The sequence below is a fragment of the Magallana gigas genome, chromosome 2 (genome assembly GCF_963853765.1).
Source record: "Magallana gigas chromosome 2, xbMagGiga1.1, whole genome shotgun sequence".
In the NCBI taxonomy this organism is placed as follows: domain Eukaryota; kingdom Metazoa; phylum Mollusca; class Bivalvia; order Ostreida; family Ostreidae; genus Magallana; species Magallana gigas.
Genome location: NC_088854.1, coordinates 20,702,384 through 20,715,962, shown reverse-complemented (window position 1 = coordinate 20,715,962; position 13,579 = coordinate 20,702,384). Strand labels below are relative to the sequence as shown.

At 35.2% G+C, this 13,579-nt stretch overlaps 1 protein-coding gene across 1 annotated transcript; it reads right to left on the bottom strand.

Annotated features, from left to right (window-relative positions):
• Positions 1 to 1,010: 1,010 nt before the first annotated feature.
• LOC117690766 (uncharacterized) lies at positions 1,011 to 13,528 on the bottom strand. Its single transcript, XM_066075528.1, has 15 exons — positions 13,402 to 13,528; positions 9,557 to 9,689; positions 9,212 to 9,345; positions 8,909 to 9,029; positions 8,662 to 8,741; positions 8,398 to 8,537; positions 7,852 to 8,014; positions 4,093 to 4,203; positions 3,873 to 3,992; positions 3,468 to 3,605; positions 2,604 to 2,740; positions 2,237 to 2,408; positions 1,826 to 1,994; positions 1,436 to 1,597; positions 1,011 to 1,312 (listed from the first exon to the last, which is right to left on the bottom strand). The coding sequence occupies exons 2-15, from the start codon at positions 9,603 to 9,605 to the stop codon at positions 1,215 to 1,217; spliced, it is 1,794 nt and encodes a 597-aa protein (XP_065931600.1). The 5' UTR covers positions 9,606 to 9,689; positions 13,402 to 13,528; the 3' UTR covers positions 1,011 to 1,214.
• Positions 13,529 to 13,579: the final 51 nt, after the last annotated feature.

The window sequence follows — 13,579 nt, the reverse complement described above, 5'->3', positions numbered from 1 at the left end:
ACAGAATGGCGGCATTATACGATCTATAAGCCAATGCAGGCATTAAACGACTGATGGTCTACTAAGCCAATGCAGGCATCAGACGACGGATGATCAAGAGTCAATGCAGGCATTGGACGACTGATTGTATAGAGTCAATGCAGGCATTGGACGACTGATGATCAAGAGCCAATGCAGGCATCGGACGACTAATGATCTACTAAGCCAATGCAGGCATCGGACGACTGATGATCAAGAGTCAATGCAGGCATTGGTTGACTGATGATCGAAAGTCAATGCAGGCATTGGACGACTAATGATCAAGAGCCAATGCAGGCATTGGACGACTAATGATCTACTAAGCCAATGCAGGCATCGGACGATTGATGATCAAGAGTCAATGCAGGCATCGGACGACTGATGATCAAGAGTCAATGCAGGCATTGGTTGACTGATGATCGAAAGTCAATGCAGGCATTGGACGACTAATGATCAAGAGTCAATGCAGGCATTGGACGACTGATGATCAAGAGTCAATGCAGGCATTGGACGACTAATGATCAAGAGTCAATGCAGGCATTGGACGACTAATGATCAAGAGTCAATGCAGGCATTGGACGACTAATGATCTACTAAGCCAATGCAGGCATCGGACGATTGATCAAAAGTCAATGCAGGCATTGGACGACTGATTGTATAGAGTCAATGCAGGCATCGGACGATTGATGGTCTATAGTCAATGCAGGCATTGGACGACTGATGGTCTAGAGTCAATGCAGGCATTGGACGACTAATGATCAAGAGTCAATGCAGGCATTGGACGACTGATGGTCTAGAGTCAATGCAGGCATTGGTCAACTGATGGTGTTATGCCAACTTGACCATTCTGGATTTAATGCAGGATTGTTTCACCTAATGGATGACATTTTGTTTGTTTAGTGGTGTTTTTAATGAGAAAATCTAAGCATGAGATGTACTTTAAGTGTTATTAAAAATTAATGAAGGAAATGAATAGACAATTGCAAGTATTTGGAATCATTGCTTGATTTGAACATTCTATGCATAAAATAAGATACTTCTACATCTAACGTCCTTGTACATTTTTTTTTGTTCAACAGGATACTGTATACATGTAACACAACTTCAACTTCTGAGACAGAGCTTGATTTTGATTTAAAAGAAAACAAAACACTTGTTTTAATTCATCGTTCATCGTTTTTGATGGGTAATATTATTTAATAAAGTGCTCTATTACAAGACCGGACCATTTCATTCCTGGTGTCTACTCCAATTACAGTTAGACCTTTCTTTACTCCAGCTTGTAGTGCTTCACCTGAAAGACATAAAGCGTAATAAATAAACACAAGGTCTACATGTGTATGCTGCCTTAAATGCACAGTTCCAAACCAGGTTATCACATATATATCTAAAAAGGTTTGTTTTTTATATGCCTTACCTTTGCCACAGTGAAGTACCACTAGATTTCCATTTTTTGGTGATACTTGAAGGAGTAACTTTTCAAAGAACGCTGACTTTGTATTTCCTTCAATCAGGGCTGACAACCCTTTGATGCCTGTTTTGCTGGACGTGATGCAGAGGAATGGCTGGGTGTAGTTACCTTTAATGTAATTGATCATGTTAAGATATTTAACTTAAAATTAGTTTCAGGTTAAAAATTACTTATTTTTTTTTTTCATGTTATGAATAACTTAAATAAGATTGATAAGTTTCATGTTACAAATGATTACTGATACAATTTGTTTTAATTGCAATGAATTGGGCCTATTTCATAGTTTAAAAGTTTAATGAAATGTTTTGTCTTCAAAACATTTGCAACTTTACTCACTTTTTCTGTTGAAGAGGACAACCACCAGAGTAGCTTTGTTAGGATACATCAGTTCTACTCCTTTCTTTGTGTCGCTGACACTGGCCCACGATGTTGTTAAAACAATGGTGTGTTCCTCATTTAGTACGGGGAGGTCCATACACACTCTGAGAAGTGTTTGCCACTCGGACTTGATAGGTTTAAATAAAACATTTCTATAGTTTTGCGTGAGTAAATATCAGTAAGTTGAATGAAAAAAATATATATATTCACATACATGTAAATACCAGCAAATATTATATATAATCAATATATACAACTACGAGCATTTAATTTAAAAAAAGAGAAGAAGGGCTTGAAGTGCTTATATTGCATGCCTAAAAAAATATTGTACAAATTGATATGTAGTTTACTGTTACAAAAAGTACTTACTATTTCCTCATTGAATAGAATGACATCAACAGGATGTTCTAGGCTGCCCCCTTTTATGAAATTTAAAGGATGATCTTGGAAAACCAAAGGTTTTGCCCTTGAAGAGGGATCTTTCAGTTTCCTCTCCACAAACTGGCGGAGCCTTTCCCCTGGAACACCCCTTTTAACATCACTGAAAAGAAAGAATATCAGGTGGTTAAACATATATAATTTAAGGCTTTTCGTTTTATATCTTTCCTTCACCAGATTTGGTACAGGCATGTATCAGCAAGAGTATCCTGAATATGTCTCCTATATATTTAAGCTTTAAAAAATGGTCACATTTAAGCATAGTTGCATGAGGTTAAAGATAAACCTTTGTACCTACCCAATGAACTGGCTAAGTTCTTCTTCAGCCTCCTCCTCTGTTGACCAAAATGTATCTAGGGTTTTTTCCCTTGACATTTTGGTCAACTTACACAAGGCATACTGGATGTTCCTTGTTCCCTTTAGATATTCTGCTTCCTGTTTAAAATCATTTTGGAATCAGTTAGTTTTTAAATGCCTTCTTGAAAAGGAATGGGCAGTTGTAACCATTAAATTAGACTATAAAAATCTGACCTTAAAAAGAGCTTTGGGTAATGATATAGGGGGAAATGTAATTCAAGGCTAAAAATGGAGTTTTATAAATAACTAAAACTAATTAATAGTTTATATGGCTAAAATGATTCCATCTGAAATTTAACAATTCAATTTGTTGACAATCACACCACTTTGGAATACAGTTACATATATTCATGCAATATCAAATACCATCTTCAATGTAGGTTTATAGGAGGAAAGATATTTGCAACTGTAAAATTAGCATCATTAAAGCATTGAATTATGATTTTTTGAAGTATACAGTCTCAGAACTGCAGTGGTGTGTGCATACAAATTCAGCAACGCGCATTAGCGGGTTATGAAAATTTTTATGCACTCATCGCTGCAGTTATGAGACTGTATATTTTAAAAAAATCATGATTTAATGCTTATATTAATGGAAGAGCCACAGTAACAGCCGCAAGCGTGAACTTAGATTTTCGCTTGTGACGTTGCAGTTTACAGCGTTCAACGTTTGTGACGTCATGATAAAACTCGTCATTTTAACCTTTGAGTACCCTGTGTGCATTACAGTGTTATAACTGCCGTAGCTTTCAACACACTTTACAAGCAAAAAATATGTGGAATGTAAATATAAGAATATATGTACCTTTGTCATTTCATCCAGATCATACTCTAGACTGGTAACTTTAGTTACCATCTGTACAACAGTTTCCTCTGGTAAGGTCATTAAAGCTCTCCAAGGCCGTGTCACATTCAAACATGGTGTCATCATGGATTCATGTTTCTGAAAATTTTAATAAAATATCATATATGTGTGTGTGTATGCGTATATATAATATATATATATGCACTCAATTTGTACAGGAAAATACAGAAAATTAAATTATAATAAATGAACTTAATATATACTCAAGTGATGCTCCTAACCTAGGTTGGAGCAATTTCAGCTTTCTTATAATCCGCAATATATACATGTATTAAGTTTTTGTGAAAAATTTTAAAAAATGATAATGTTGAGCCTTATAAATCTTAATTATGATTTGATCAACACCTTTAGTTTTTGGTTCTTTAGCTTCCCTTGCTCAAAGAGATCATAGATCAGCAAAATCTGTCTGTAAACAGGGTCACTGGCACATGAAATCCAAAAGATAGACTGGTAACTAGAAATATCCTACAAAACAGAGTTAAAAATGTTGTTAATTTAAACTATATATATAAATCAATAATTAAAATAACATTTCTGTCTTAAGGATTTATTTAAAATTACATACTGAGCCAAGAGAAAGATGTTGCTGGCACCTCATTCTCCATTCCTTTGTGTTTTCACACCTGGCTGACTCCACATCAATGTCTGATGGCTTCAGACTTCTGAATAATTTGACCTGATATAGTTGTCAAGTTTAAAAGATAGTTATACAAAAAAACTGTATAATAAATAATTGGTACTGTAACAGAAAAACAGATGAAAAAATTACGGACCTACGAAAGCCGAGAAGGATCATTCGAGATTCGAGATTCGAAATACGAGATTCGAAATACGAGATTCGAGATTCGAAATTCGAGATTCAATATCTAAATTAACCAATCAAATCATGGATCTGAAACCTGTATCCTAGCAACATCAAACTGTTCTAAATAAAGATCATTCGTACATGCTCTTTCCTACAAATAAATGTCTTAATAGCTCTTATATAGTGGTTATAAAATGGTTAGATTAACATTGATGAATTAACCCCACACAGTATAAACAATTAAATTAGAAATAACACTGTTGGCTTTGCGAATCTAAGTGGTTTTGTTTGCCCTGTATGTATTTCCCCCCGAACAATTTTAACCCGAAGTGTATTCGCCCCAACTGTGTAAAAATCGGCTCGCGAAGAAAGATCTAATCTAAATGTTTTAGCTATGAAACGAAACTCAATGAAATAATCGACATGTCAAATTATAGGTTATGATAAAGTTTTAAACCATAGAAGATATAATGATTTACAACCTCAAAGACAAAAATCCAAATAAGAATAGTGTATTGTAGGGTATGGCAATGCCATTGTCGATATGAGAGAGAGAGAGAGAGAGAGAGAGAGAGAAAGAGAGAGAGAGAGACAGACAGACAGACAGACAGACACAGAGAGAGTTTTGTAGTGTCAAATTCAGTTTTGATTTAGAATTTGAAATTGATTTGATTTGTTACAAGCATATATAGACAATAATTAAGCCTCTAAAACGAGAAAAGAGAGGAGGTAGCTAGGGTAGGGCAGACCAACTAGCAAGCTTTAATTTTAACGGTGTTAGCGCACCTGTGATTTACATTGACCGACTCTCTCTCTCTCTCTCTCTCTCTCTCTCTCTCTCTCTCTCTCATCACCTAGCATTTCCTTTTCCGTGAGGGGGTTTGGGGTATTTGTGATGTCTTACATTAGCTAGCGAAAATGATAAAACAAAACCATGAAATTCTGTGCGGATGTTGTACGCCAATAATCTGTTTTCAGTATATACATTTCAAGAGGGGGGGGGGGGGGGGGGCTATATAGTCCTAATTAATTTGTCAGTTATTCTGTCCCCACTTTGTTTTCTCTTCGTTTTCCAGGGTTTTTTTTTATTTGGCTCGGCAAATTAATATAAAACTTTCTGTGTAGCTCCATAACAATGCACTGTAGATAAATGATGAGTAGTTTTACTTTTGATAAACAGGTACATATCCGTACTTGATTTTTAATTTTACTCTTATAATCGGATTTAATATTCCAATAATTATAGGGTAGGAAAGAGTAGACGGGACTTTTTTGCGCATATCCTACTGTGCCATTCATTCAACACAGGTATTAGCACTCATCGAGTTCGACTTGCTTTCCTTTTCTTTCATCCACTGGATTTAAAGCTATTAATTTTTTAAAATATTTTGAATTTATGGCCTGATTATATATAAATTAGAGCTGCGCTGGTGCATATATTTACCCAAATGGACCAAAATATAACCAAATGAATCTAAAAATTTTGACAAAATTAGTTTTAAACCTACGACTCTTTTTCAATTCTAATCGGGTATGTCCTTTAGAAAAATCTTGAACCAAACACATTTTAGCAAATAAAACGACAATTGTTTCATTTTTTTATGGGGAGGGAGGTGGTGCCGGTAAAGGGCATGTATTGCTTGTGGCAGTTGTGCTATACTCTCATTTGTTATAATAGGTACCGTAATACTACATATTGATATAAAATGAAAGTTTCCAATTACACTGTACATAGCTTCTATCACGCATTTTGACCCGTGCGATAGTTTAAAACAATTTTCAAAGCATTTAATGTAATTCAACCGATCATTTTTGAAATTTAATTTTCTGGATCCCCGCCTGATACGTTCGCCTTCTTGTATATTAGAATTACATGTACGTTGACCATATGTACACATTAACTTAATCGGCTATGTTATGGGACGATAACATTTTTTATCAATGTTTTTGCAGGATATGTAACAAATAACAGCCTATTTGTGGGTTTTTGCACTGATTATTTGAGATAATTTGCCGCCATCTTTTATGCATTCCACACACCACTCACAGTTTCTTTATTTGGTGTTCTGTGTGTATGGCGACAAATTGGTAAATTTGCACCACTCACTCCTTGTAACTTCATCCTGATTACATTTTATCAGGCTAAGTGTTAATGTAGTAGTATATTAAATACACACATCTTTGTTTGCAGTGCTTATTTACATCTTTAGAGATTTACTTACAAAAAAGTAAACATTTGTATGACTTATATGTATTTATTGTCAATTTTGGTGCGGTGGGGGGGGGGGGGGGGGATGGGGTAGGAAAATACAGAGAAACTTAACTTGGCTGTGAAACAAATGCTTTTATTCTTTCTTGTCGATATATCAATGAATGAATTATAACAAAATATATGTACAACAATTAATTTTGAAATATTCATGCACAATCAAATAAAAGGTTTTACTGTTCTCTGCACAAGAAATCGGCAATGTGAACAAATTGGCACCCTATCATCCCTACCTTTAATTGTAGAGAGTAGGTATCCTTCTATATTGAAAACAATTCTAAAAGTAAGACTCATAATAAGTTGTTTACTGAGGAAAAGGGAAAAAAATTGTATTTATTAATAATTCCGTATGATGTGATAATATCTCAATGATTTGTTTATAATCATAGTACTAGTCTAGTGTATCACTGTATACATGCATAAAAACGATAAGTAATGCTTATATTTATTAGTGAAACAGGACAGATTATTTATATTTAGATACAAGTACTAATCTTCATGCGGGGATCTAGAAAGGAGGGGGTCAGGGTATCTGGACCCCCTCCTCGGGAAAATTGGAGCTTATCAAATTTACATAGTAAAATTTTTTAAAATTGGCCTAGGACCCCCTACAGAAAAAATTAGCTACGCTTATGAAGTTCTCTACCATAACCGCATTTTTACACAAAAGGGGTGAATAAACCCGGGTTTTAAACTATTACTGGTGGTGAAATACCTTAGGGTTCAAACGCATCAGGTGGAAATGCACCAGGGCAAACAAAATCACTTAGATCCGCGAAGCACACTGCATTATTACTAGTCTACTTAGATATTCTGTGTAAAAGTAAATACAAATAATTATTTAGTTAGGTAGGGAGAAGTGAACATAGCATTTATTTGTATATAAGAGCATGTACGTATGGTTTTTATTTAGAACAGTTTGATGTCGCTAGGATACATATTTTCAGATCCTTGATTTGATTGGTTAATTTAGATATTGAATCTCGAATTTCGAATCTCGAATCTCGTATTTCGAATCTCGAATCTCGAATGATCCTTCTCGGCTTTCGTACGGACCAGTATGGTATTCAAACCCAGGCCCCCCATGCATCTCTAGTCAGGTGATCTCTCTCTCTCTCTCTCTCTCTCTCTCTCTCTCTCTCTCTCTCTCTCTCTCTCTCTCTCTCTCTCTCTCTCTCTCATTCTCTCATTCTCTCTCTCTCTCTCTCTCTCTCTGCAAAATTCATAACTTCATACCCTAACTTTATTACCATATCTTTGTGAGAAACTCTGTTTATATTGTGTCCAATGATGTTGTGGTTTGTAGCAACGAATATCTCCTCCTCTTGGGTCAAGTTGACGAAAATATTAGATGGAAGGGTCATATATTGTACCATGTGTGGATACAAGGAATGGTTCTCCACAGCTGCTAACCTGCAGTTAAAAATGCAATATGGTAAAATTATTTATGCTACTAAGAGTTATTAATAGCAAAATAACATACATAGATACAAAAGGTAACGAAATCCAATATTACAAATTTTGTGACAAACATATAAACAAGAGGCACATGGGCCGCATCCCTCACATTAGGAACAATAGTCATGTTAAATCAGCGTCATGGAGTCATAATACAAAATATATGTAAAATGTGGTATAATACATGTAGATCCAGACAGATGGACGACAGACAAAATGTGACCAGAATAGCTCACTTGAGCTTTCAGCTCAGATGAGCTAAAAATGATGCATGGTAGTTTTTTAAATGCTAAGGTCATATGGCATGAAAGGCAATCATGATAGATTAATCAACTTGCCTTTGATGATTTCCTCCTAGACATATATAGGAATATCCATTCAAATGTTCTTTGTCCACATTTTGTTTATCATTCTCTCCAATAAGGTGCAATGCAAGAGGTTGTGGCAAAGTGCAAGCTGCTGTTTGGCCATCTTGAACCTTTTTTTATAAAAATTAAAAAATTAAAGCATTCATTGTGAGACGAATATGTTGCAGAATAAACATTTTATGTGTTGACTTCTTGAAATATAAGTAATATTTGTGCTTTGGTCATATTACATACCTGTTTAACAAAACTGATATTTGTGTCCCTGAATGGTGTATCTGGACCTTCAATTCTACTCAGCATAATTTGATGGATTCCTAAAACCAAGAAGTCAAAATGAGTTGTACTTTAAAAATAATGTACGGATTATTAATTATTCGACTTGTTTGTACGTTCTGAATATTAAATGAATGAAATTCATGATAATTAATCAAAGGCAGATTCTGATGTGATACATGTACTTATGAATCTGTCATACATTTACCTGTTAAAGTTTTCCCCCTTATACTTTTTAAGATGTCATCCTGGAAATTATTGGTCAGTGCCTGACTTTTGCTGAGAGATGCTTGTAGGGGTTTTACCTTCTGTTTCTTTAGAGGTGGCTCCTAATTGATAATGAAATTTACAACAGTATTATCATTCAATGTATGTACTTAATATAATGAATGGTCCGGTAATTTAATGAATTATTTACTTAGTTATTGTTCTCCATAACCAGTAATTATAAATTAATACCACTAAATGCATTTATAATTGTGATTATACATCAAGTTGGACATGAACTTACAAAACTGTGCGACTCACTCCCATCTGCTTCTGGATCACATGTTTCAGAGCATACTGGTTCGAGGAACCCAGAGTCATCAGCATACACAGTGGCTTGGCTGTCAATTTGGGTTTCTCGCACAATATCTAAATTGCCTGGTGTAAGAAAATACAAATTATATATAATACCAGTGCCATAACTGAAAATTTAAACTTGGAAAGGAGAGGTCAGGTAATCTATCAACTTTTTCATTGTATACCGCCTATTGTTATACATTCTTGCTGATCTTATATAATGGTGTTTCTCATGAATGCCTTAAAGATATTTCCTAAAAACAATGAACTTGTTTTTCCAAAAATTACAAACCTATTGTGATATTAACTGCCTCTACAAATTCATCCACTTCTGTAAACATTTTAAATTGTCTACATAAGTCGTTGTAGCTCCAATCAAAATCTGTTCTTGAAGCAAATTGCCTTCTGCCTCCTCAGAATGTCATCTATTCAGAATTAGATAAATATATTGTTGACTATATCTTAGGAGAAAAAAGGAAAAGGAAGAAGAAGAAAAGAGAGAGAGAGAGGGGAGAGATAGAGAGAGAGATTTACAAATCAAATTAACTTCAATTTGCAAACACACACATACATATATATATAAATATAAAATAATACCATGCGAAACATATTTGTAATTTTATTTTTAAAAAAATCTAATTTTTGGACACAGCTAGCTGTACATTGGAAATCCCCCGAGGACACTTGTTCGTAGGCAAACAGTGAAGTGATAATAAAAAAGTGAAAATGAATTTTCTCTAATTATAAATATGTGGTAGTGTTGATTTTGCGTGTGTTTGTTTATTAAATCAAAAGATCAATATGTGTGTTTAAATAAAATAAAATATGTGTTCATGTTCATGTTGTTTTCATCAAATCATCATTTCATTCTATATTCATCTTCTTCTTTTGCATGTTACTATTAATAACTAAACGACCTGACCGACAAGACCGTTGTATGTATAAATATCAACGCATTTGATTGGCCTAGCCACTTTGGCGGGTCGTGCATTTTATTAATAGTAACATGCAAAAGAAGAAGATGAATATAGAATGAAATGATGATTTGATGAAAACAACATGAACATGAACACATATTTTATTGAGAAAAGACAACTTGTTCTTCCAAAGTGTTATGTCAATACTGTATTAGAACAATTGCATAATAGGTTTGGACAGTGAGGGAGAGAGAGAACAATGTCCTTGATTAGAGATCGTTTCTACTGGAACAGGATGTTTAGCGATACGGAAGACTGGATACGAAATTGTCAGAGATGCGTCTGTAGGAAAACATCAACTAATCAGCGAGCCCCACTTATTGGAATCAAAACATACTACCCGTTAGAACTTGTCTGTATGGACTTTTTGACGCTTGAGAAATCTAAATGAGGTTTCCAACACATATTAGTAGTCACAGACCACTTAACTAGGTTAGCACATGCAATACCTACACGCAACATGACTGCAAAGACAACAGCAGAAGCTTTGTACAACAATTTTATAACATATTACGGGCTACCATCTAGAATACATAGCGACCAAGGGGCCAACTTTGAGAGCAAGATCATAAAAGAGTTATGTAACATCACGGGGATGGTGAAATCAAGGACAACACCCTACCATGCCATGGGGAACGGCATGACTGAGAGATTTAACCGTACTCTCTTGGATATGTTGGGAACCCTTGAACCACATCAGAAAATCAATTGGAAGTCCCATGTTGCACCGCTGGTTCACGCGTACAACTGTACTCGTCATGAGAGTACAAACGAATCGCCGTATTGTCTAATGTTTGGCCGTGAACCCAGACTCCCGATTGATTTGGCATTTGGAATCAATGTGCAAGAACAAAAGACACTGACAAAATACATGGAGGATCTTAGGGGGAGGATGAAGAAGGCATATGAGCTTGCATCAACAGCAGTAGCACAAGCACGTGATAAGCAAAAGGATTATTATGATTTGAAAGCAAGGGAATGTAACATCAGAGAAGGAGATCGGGTGCTTGTAAAAATTGTAAGTTTCGAGGGTAAACATAAAATAGCAGATAGGTGGGAAGAAGAAGTTTACATTGTCCAGAAGCAGCCCAACCCAACAATTCCTGTTTACACGATATTCAAGGAAAATGGGGAAGGAAGGAAAAGGACACTCCACCGAAATCTACTTCTTCCCATTGGTCATTTGGATGGATTTCGGCAAAGACAGTCGAAATATACTACCAAAGAAATACCACCTGCTATAACACCACAAAATGACCAGCATCAAATCAGAGAGGATGAATCAGAACTTAGTGACGAATCCAGTGAAAGTGAATCAGAAATAGATGTACCGGTACAATACGCAGTAACAGAGGAGTACACATCACATGATGTACATGTACAAGATGTTACTGGAGAAGATCAGCAAAGGGAGAACGTCAGGGACGCCCAACAAGCTGATGACACAGACAACAGTTTTGCTGAACATCAGCTACCTTTAGCTGAGGAAAGAGAAGAAACAGATGCAGTTAATGCTCTATCTGATGAGGAATTGGAAGCACTGGAATATGAAAATGAAGAGAGACAAGAAAGAGATGTAAGAAGAAGCACAAGAATAAGAAAACAACCAGCATGGTTAAGAAGCGGTGAGTACGTCAACACAATTCAACAAAAGCAAACCAAAGATCTGGCCCCGGGGCCATAAAACTTAGACGAGCTCACTTTTGATCTCAGTCTCACTTTTCCACTATATGTTCCTTTTGTAAAAGTGAGACTTAGATCAAAAGTGAGCTCGTCTAAGTTTTATGGCCCCGGGGCCAGGAGTGGAAACAAGGTGAAAAGTTGAAATACCTCCAAAGTATGCTTTTAACAGGTACCTGTAAAGGGTTTGAGAATAAGATAATCGAAACGATGCTCGATATTATTAAACATTGATTTTATTTTTAGCTGTTTTTATGCCGATGATAATATACCGTTTGCGAAAATCAATTGCGTTTACTGTAAATAGTGAAAGTTATGCGCATGGTTTCATATGATAACCTCGTAACTATAATCATATAAAACGTGTTCGATATAATATGCGTAGTTAAATGACGAGGACGTCATTTTCCAGTCGGGGGGAGTATGTGGTAGTGTTGATTTTGCGTGTGTTTGTTTATTAAATCAAAAGATCAATATGTGTGTTTAAATAAAATAAAATATGTGTTCATGTTCATGTTGTTTTCATCAAATCATCATTTCATTCTATATTCATCTTCTTCTTTTGCATGTTACTATTAATAACTAAACGACCTGACCGACAAGACCGTTGTATGTATAAATATCAACGCATTTGATTGGCCTAGCCACTTTGGCGGGTCGTGCATTTTATAAAAACCAGTTAACAGGTTCTGAGAGTGACCAGACCAGTTACGGCTCAGGGCGTAGGCAGAGCATATTCTAGCCACTACGTACATATAAATAGTTTTATACAGAACGCACAGTAAGTAGTTTTTATCTCCTACTAATATTTCCTCTTTTGAATGAGTGAATGAATGAATAGTTTTATAGTCTGCCAGACGTATATATTAATTTAGTATTCTGATAATTTTACTTTATAAATAATGAAAACGTAATGTTGAAGTTTACTTGTAACGCTGTATTCTATCCTCTAATATTTCATGTACTTTTTAATTGAAATACGGCACTGTTCCAGGTATATGTGACAGCTACATTGCCCAGATATAGTTAGATTAGATTCAGCTCGATTCCATAAATCGGTACGATATCCTTAGATATGCACATTATTACATTTATATTATATGTAATTCTAGAGTACTATTTTATAGCCAATTATAGCAAGTAACTGAGTATAAAGTTGCTGATATCATTTTAAATTATCAAGTTCAATAACATAAACGTAATTATTTTATTACCAATGTTAGAGGCTGTGGGACTGTGTGTTTTACTTATATAACAAATACATGTTAGCGTGCAAATGAAATTATTGTTTGTCATATTGTATATTAATATTTATGTTGATTATTGTAGGGCTGATCCCATATATAATATAGTCCTGGGGTCAGGCAATAAAGTGAGATAACCAACAACCGGACTTGTTTTCCTTTATAAAACACCGGCTACAAATATGTAGAATAATTTTTTTTCTAATTATTGAATTAAGCCTGATGTTTCTACTTACAATGACAGCGCGTTTCGCATCACAGTGAAGACCTTTCGATCGTAAGTCTTCTTTGGAGGGGATAGCCAGTCTTTCGAGCGGTGGGCATTCCGTCTTGCTTCTAGAAAACCGCATCCTGGCATTGTTTTTCACTGCATAGTAAGCATTTTCTTCTTTCCTTATTGCCCACATTTTCATC

Coding starts and splice junctions, on each gene's coding strand:
- LOC117690766 (XM_066075528.1), bottom strand. CDS start 9,605: ATGTTTACAGAAGTGGATGAATTTGTAGAGGCAGTTAATATCACAATA. Junction 8,538..8,661: donor ATATCAGTTTTGTTAAACAG/GTATGTAATATG, acceptor TTATAAAAAAAG/GTTCAAGATGGCCAAACAGC. Junction 1,313..1,435: donor GGTACTTCACTGTGGCAAAG/GTAAGGCATATA, acceptor TATGTCTTTCAG/GTGAAGCACTACAAGCTGGA.